This window comes from Rhinopithecus bieti, unplaced genomic scaffold (assembly GCF_001698545.2).
Source record: "Rhinopithecus bieti isolate Rb0 unplaced genomic scaffold, ASM169854v2 scaffold_3763, whole genome shotgun sequence".
Classification (NCBI taxonomy): Eukaryota; Metazoa; Chordata; class Mammalia; order Primates; family Cercopithecidae; genus Rhinopithecus; species Rhinopithecus bieti.
The window spans coordinates 2,016,119-2,023,742 of NW_016804379.1; the positions used below are offsets into that span (position 1 = coordinate 2,016,119).

The following is a 7,624-nucleotide window of genomic DNA, read 5'->3' on the forward strand; positions in this document are numbered from 1 at the left end:
CGGGTGGCTGTCACCAAGCCCCACCTGCCTCATGCCTTCTCTTTCATCTCTCCTCCACGTAGTGCCACCCTCCAAACCAGAGTGCGGCATCAAGGGAGAGACCATCATTGGGAATGACATCCAGCTGACCTGCCAATCAAAGGAGGGCTCACCAACCCCTCAGTACAGCTGGAAGAGGTACAACATCCTGAATCAGGAGCAGCCCCTAGCCCAGCCAGGTAAGGGGGCAGTGGGGAGGGCGGGCTACCCACGTCAAGGTGCAGCATGTGCAGCTGATTGGCTAGGGGCTGCAACTTGGTTTGACCAGTCAGAGCCCCCTGAAGGCCGCTTGCTTCCCTACCCCACCCCTATCCCCATATCCCCACTTCTCTAAGCACTGGTTTCTTGTTTTTAGACGAAGTCTTGCCTGGTCGCCCAGGCTGGAGTGCAGTTGGCATGATCTTGGCTCACTGCAACCTCCTCCTCCCAGGTTCAAGCGATTCTCCTGCCTCAGCCTGCCAAGTAGCTAGGATTACAGGTGCCCACCACTATGCCTGGCTAATTTTTTGTATTTTTAGTAGAGACAGGATTTCACCATGTTGGCCAGGCTGGTGACTCCTGACCTCAGGTGATCCACCCGCCTCAGCCTCCCAAAGTGCTGAGATTACAGGTGTGAGCCACTGTGCCCGGCCAGCACTGGTTTCTTATAATAATACCTACCTCATAGGTTCTGGCAAGAAACAAAAATGATTCATGTAAAGCATGTAGTGGAAGCCGTGGTAAATGCTAACTTGTTTTCTTTGTTCCACATTCCTCAGTTCTCTTGGATGAACGTGCCCTGATATGCACTTTGTGTGAAAGCATGGGTAGGATTTTAATTTGATTGTGTCCTGAAGTATACATTTGAGACCCCAAGTCTAACTCAGCGGCTCCACCCAAAGGTGGGAAATTTAACTTTCCCATTCCTTATCCAGGCGGGTCCATCTCAGCGGTCACGGACCCCCACTGCCCCAAACACATCACCCTTTAATGGCTCCACCCAACTACAGCACCATATTGCTGTGAGGGTCCTTAGGGGAGGCGATGGTGGATTCAGCTATAGTTGCCAGGAGACCAGTTTTGTACTGGGCAGCTTGGTATTTGACCTTTCAGTCAGGAAACTAACTGAAAAAAAAAAAAAAAAAAGAAAGAGCTATATAAAAATCCTACTGTCCTTTCCACATCCGTAACCAATGGGTGTGGAAGTACCCTGGTGGAGTCCCAGGGTGCCTAGTGCCCACCCCTGCTCCTGAGGATCAAGAAAGACAAGGCTTCCTGGGTGCAGTGGCTCATGCCTATAATCCCAGCACTTTGGGAGGCTGAGGCAGGAGGATCACATGAGGCTAGGAGTTCAAGACCAGCCTGGGCAACATTGTGAGACTCCTGTCTCTACAAAAATTTTTTTAAAAATTAGCTGGGTGTGGCAGGACTCACCCTTTAGTCCCAGCTACTCAGAAGGCTGAGGTGGGAGGATCGCTTGAGCCCTGGAGGTCGAGGCTGCAGTGAGCCATAATCACACCACTGCACTCCAGCCTTGGTGACAGAGCAAGACCCTGTCTTAAAATAAAATAAAATAAAATAAAATAAAATAAAATGAAATAAAATAAAAATTTTTAAAAAGAAAGACAAGGCCTGAAAGGTGTCAAGCAGATTTCGCTTCTGGGAGGTCTTTTAGTTGAGTGTAGGTGGAAAAGGAGGCCAGAGGTGGAAAGCAAAGCCAGCGGGGCACACAGCTCTTCTGAGAAGATGAGGTGCCCAGGGGTGGGGGTGAGGACTGGGGGAAGAATATCTGGTGTCTTGGATAAGCCCAGCTGAACAGATGCACACACTGGGGGTGCACTCAATCCAGGATGAGTTTTATCACTCGTTTGGGGGCAAATCGACTTCTTAAAAAAGTTAGTAGAATCCATTCGACCTAACTTAAAATAGGTCAGTGTAACGTAGATTTTCAACAAGCTTCCAGTTGTGTTTACGTATTTCCGGTTGGCAACTTTTTATCGAGTGTGTCTGGAATTTTTGTTGAAACCACCTGGTAGCTCTCCCAGGGCCCCGTGGCCTCCTCTCTCTGGTCTGTGAATAGCCTAGTGACTCCAGTCATGGTCATGGTAGGTCTGCTGTGGACACTGGTAGTGTCTGATCTTCTTTCCAGCAAAGTGTGTATAGGAGCACCCAAAGCTGAAGGTTACAGGTGGCAAATGCTATAATAGCTTTATACCCAGTGGTGATGTAACACAGAAGATGCATAAGATCAAAGAAGGGTTCTCCAAGGAGTGGGTATTGGAGTCGACAGTGGTTAAGAGCATGCCATGCGCTTTACTCCTGGCTCGGACACTTGTTAGCGGTATGACCTTGGCAAGTGACTCAGCTTCTTTGTGCCTTAGGTTCTATGTCTGTGAAATGGGCACAATGCTAGTGTTTACTTCATAGGGTTGTGAAGTTTAAATAAAAGTAGATGTAAAGCACCGAGACCAGTGCCTGGTAGGTAGTAAGCACTCATTTAATGCTAAGTATTATTAGCTGTTGTCTGAGTTGGGTCCTCAAGGATGAGGAGGCTTGGCATGGAGAAAAGGAAGGAATCATGACCGTCTGGTGTGGCTGAGGGGCAGATTGCATGTGTAGGTGTAGGAATGGTGGGAGATACTCTTGTTAAGAAACACAGTGATGAGAAATCACAAAGAGCCTGTGCGTCACACTAGGGAGGTTAGTCTTTGCCCTGTAAGCCACAGGTACCTTCTGAGGAGCCTCACAAAGGGACACCGCAGCTGCAGTTCTCTCCTGCCTCCACCGGGAGACTCCTCTGGTTGTTAGAAGCCAAAACTTAGCTCTTTCATTATCCAAAGGGGAGAATCCTGAGGACAGGAAAGGAGGTGAAAAGAGAATTGCTTCTTTAATTTGTGAAAGCTTTATCCTGTCTCTAGTTAAGATTTGCTGAGTCAGAATGGGGACCTGGGGGTGACAGAAAAGAATATGGTTAATGTCCATAACAACACGCCCTTGCATCTGGAGACATTGTGGGGTGAGGGCAGAGTTCTCAAAGCCTTTGTTTCCACCCCGCTTCGCAGAGCCTTGGAGACGCTGCCAATTCTGGCCAGGTGCAGTGGCTCATGCCTGTAATCCCAGCACTTTGAGAAGGTGAGGTGGGTGGATCGCTTGAGTACAGGAGTTCGAGACCAGCCTGGGCAACATGAAACCCTGTCTCTACCAAAAATACAAAAATACAAAAATTAGCCTGGCATGGTGGTGTATGCCTGTAGTCCCAGCTACCTGGGAGGCTGAGGTGGGAAGATCCTTGGGCCTGGAAGGCAGAGGTTGCAGTGAGCCAAGATGGTACCACTGCAGCCTAGGCACTAGAGCCAGATCTTGTCTTAAAAAAACAAAACAAACAAACAAACAAAAAATAAATGTTAAAAAAGAGAGTCTGCTAATTCTTCTTCCTCTGTGGGTCAGCCCAAATTATTTCTGGCTTTTAAAACATTTCGGTCCACCATGGATGATTTGCAGAGGAGGGTACCTCTGCCCTCCTACATCTGAAGACAATTTCCAACATTAGAGATTGGTTCTTTTGACTAAACCCTCAGTGGAAACAAGCTAGCAGTGAAAAGAACAGGAAATCTAGAATCAGGAAACAAGGATTTAAGTCCTGACTTCTCCACTTTGGAGCTGTGAGTCACTCACAGCCTCTCTGACCCTTCGTACTGCCCTTTGAAAAACACTGGGATTCCCCAAAAGCTGTGAAGAGGATGAGAGGAGATCCCACGTGTAATAGCTCTGAACAGACTTTGTAAGCTGTGTCCCAGGAAGCTGAGTTTCATGCGCTGAAGAAACAGGAATTTGGATATCAAGGAAGTCGGGGAGGGGGTAGTTCTGGGGCCTGGAGCACTTAAGGGGAGGAGGTTGCGAAGGGTGGGGACCAGTCCTGGGAGGATCGTGAGGGCCCTGTGTGAGACAGAGGTGGCAGCAAAGGCTTGCCGACAAGCTATGGGATTGGGTAGGGGTTGTGGGGGGATGCAGAAAAGTTAGATCTTGTCAACGTGATATTAGCGTCTTGGTGAGACCGGAGGTTCTCTTAAGGGGAATCTCACCACAGCTGGAGCTGGGGAAGGTGGGAAGCGTGTGACCGTCCTGTGCATTCCGCTTTCTGACCACAAGGTGTCGCCACTGCAGCGGAAACATTAGTTTTCTCCGGATTTCGGAAATTACTAGTCCCGTTTCGAAGGGAAAGGGGCTTGGGAACCCCAACTCAGAATCAAAGAAGGTCCTGTGGCACAAGACCTGCACTGGTTCATCCCAGCAGCTTCCAATGCACACCGTTTGCATCAGTGAACTGGGGGAGGATAGCGCTGACTCATTGGACTAGGAAACCCCATGTTCCCCACCCTCAACAAGACCTAGAGCTCAAACCTGCAGTCTGACAACTAAAAAGGTCCTGACTGTCTGCAGTGTGCTGCCTACACTAAACCCAGAGTCTGAGCTTCACACTCTAAAATGGTGGGGATCTGTTACGAGCTCTAGACCTCCTAAGCATGCCCAGGACCAAAGAGCATTTCCTAAAGTGTGTTCCTTCAAGATGCCTCTTAAAAATAACAAATCCAATTCATTTGGAAAATGAGAGCATGAATACCATACCCCGCTGTCAGAGGTTCCCAGTGCTCAACAGCATTGTAGGAACTGTGAAAGTGCTGCCCTTAGAAAGCTTACTTAACCCTAACTCAGTGATTCCTATTGCTCTTTTAGGGACCCCTCCATGCCGCATATTAATATCACATGTAAACAATGTTCCAGAAAACATACTGAGGCGTGGAATTCTAGGATAGAAGGGGGCACATTTTATGAAGAATGAGCATCCAGAGAGTAGTGTCCTGGGGTTCAAGGGAATAATTTGAAGAAAGTGCAAGCGAAAAGACTTGAAAGAAAATAGCACCAAATCAAAGTGTTATTTCTAGGTGATGGAATTATGAGTGATTTTTATTTGTTCTCTCTTCTTTAAAGAGGCTTTCCTTGGCCCTTTGGATGAGATTAAAACCCCTTGCCATAAGCTCAGATGGTACCTCCATCTTGAACTGTAACCACCATCGTTTCATGTCTGTCTTTTTTGGGAGACTGGAAACACCAAGCGGACAGGGACCCTCTTCATCTCGTTTATAGCTGTGATCAGCAGCTAAAGATTTTCTGTATTGAACTGAATTGAAATAATAGTTTTATATCATTTATAAATTATTATAAGGAGCATACATTACTTTCATAATACAAAATTTCATTTTATTTTTTATTTTTTTGAGATGGAATCTTGCTTTGTTGCCCAGGCTGGAGTGCAGTGGTGTGATCTCAGCTCACTGTAACCTCCACCTCCCAGCTTCAAGCGATTCTTTTGCCTCAGCCTCCCAGGTAGCTGGGACTAGAGGCACGCACCACCATGCCTGGCTAATTTTTATATTTTTAGTAGAGACGGGGTTTCACTGTGTTGGCCAGGCTGGTCCTGAACTCCTGACCTCAAGTGATCTGCCCACCTCGGCCTCCCGAAGTGCTGGGATTACAGGCGTGACCCACTGTGCTAGGCCACAAATTTTAAAAAGAAAATTAGCAATGGCTCCAGGGAGTTCTAGACCTGAAACAGGATTTTTGTTCCTGTTTTATCATTTCTTAATTTTGTGACCTTGAGCACTTCACTTAACTTCTTTAAGCCTCCAGTTAACTCCGTGAATTGGAGATGGAAATATTGAGGGTTGCTGGAAGGATGAGAGGACATCACATTTGAGGATGTGTACTGAGCAGCACATCTGGAGAAGGAAAATCTTGAGATGCAATCTTGCAAGAAAGTGACGATGGGGAGGAGAGAGGGCTGCTCCCCTGGTTTTGCCCCTAGCACCAAGTGGCAAGAGACAAAGTTGGTATGATTGACAGGGCCAGATCTGTGACCTGAAGCTTAGACTTGTTACTGAGGATTACGGGCAGCCCCTGAAATGTCTGAACACAGCAGTGACAGGATCTTATTTACAATTTAGAGCGTCTCCTAGGAATGGCGTGTAACCACCTGGTGGCAGCAGGGATCAGGCAAGCCTGGCTCTGCAGCAAAATTAGAGGATGCAGGTCTCCAACTCCTCTCAAAACAGCCGTTATAACAAAGCATCTTGGATGGTAGGACATATACATATGCCCAAGCACAAAGCTCTTGCTTTCAAGATGAAGAAATTCATAGGATGATAGATTGAGGGGAAAGGTCTTCCATGAGACATTCTGGTCCATTCTCTTGGATTCCGGAGGATCAGGTGTTTTCACTCCCACTTTCCAGAAGCCTAGAGCTCAAAGAAGTTAAACGGCTTGCTCAAGTGGCGGCAGATGCAGAGGAAGAGTCTTGTCAGTCTGCCTTTGTCCCACCCCAACAGCACACACATTCAGCACCCCCCATACCACACATGCAACACACATCACACATCACACACTCACCACACACACCACACACATTACACGCACCACACACCACACATCACACACTCACCGCACACCACACACACTACACACGCCACCACACACCACACACATCACACACCACACACACTATACACGCCACACACACACCACACACATTACACACCACACACACAAAACACACCACACACACCACACCAACACATCACACACCACACACACTACACACACCACACACACACCATGCACCACACACACTAAACACACCACACACCACACACTACACACACCACACACCACACACACCACACACACTACACACACCACACACACACATCACACACCACACGCACTAAACACAACACACATCACACACCACACACACTGCACATGCTGCCACATACCACATCACATGCACCACACACACTACACATGCCACACACCACATACAACATACACCATATGCACCATACACATTACACGCACCACACATATCACACACTCATCACACACACCACATGCATCACACATGCTACATACACCATACACACACCCCTCACATACCATACACTATACACAACACACACACTGCCACCCATACCACACACATATACTACCCAGACACCCCAGAACACCATACACCACACACACACACCATACGCACACCACACACATCACACACACCACACACACACCACACACCAGACACATCACACACTCACCATACCACACACACTACACACACCACACACATCACACACACGACACACTACACACACCAGACACTACACACTCTACACATACACACTACACACACCACACACACTGTCCGCACACCACACATATACCTCCCACACTCTACACACATTCACATACCACAGACCACATTCACCACCCCTCTATCACACACACCCCAGAAACACACACAACACACACTACACACACACAGCACACAGACTCCTTATACATACACCACACACTACACACACACACCACTCTCATAGTGCACAGCACACCATACACCACCCACTCACCACATACACATCTCATACCACACACACTCCTTATGCCACATACACACACCACACATCACACTCCCACCACACACACTATACACACCACACATCACACTCCCACCACACACACTATACACACCACATATCACACTCCCACCACACAC

General features: G+C 47.8%; 1 protein-coding gene and 1 long non-coding RNA gene across 2 annotated transcripts in view; one reads left to right on the forward strand and one right to left on the reverse strand.

Annotated features, from left to right (window-relative positions):
* The window catches only part of GPA33 (glycoprotein A33), a 42,662-nt gene that overhangs the window by 30,272 nt on the left and 4,766 nt on the right, over positions 1–7,624 (forward strand). Inside the window, exon 4 of the mRNA XM_017867614.1 lies at positions 63–218. Coding sequence (XP_017723103.1) covers positions 63–218 — 156 coding nt within the window. The remainder of the gene's footprint in view (positions 1–62; positions 219–7,624) is intronic.
* LOC108526749 (uncharacterized) overlaps positions 1–7,624 on the reverse strand; it is a 21,642-nt gene that overhangs the window by 8,959 nt on the left and 5,059 nt on the right. The window contains exon 2 of the long non-coding RNA XR_001884597.1: positions 2,749–2,867. This is a non-coding gene — a long non-coding RNA (uncharacterized LOC108526749). The remainder of the gene's footprint in view (positions 1–2,748; positions 2,868–7,624) is intronic.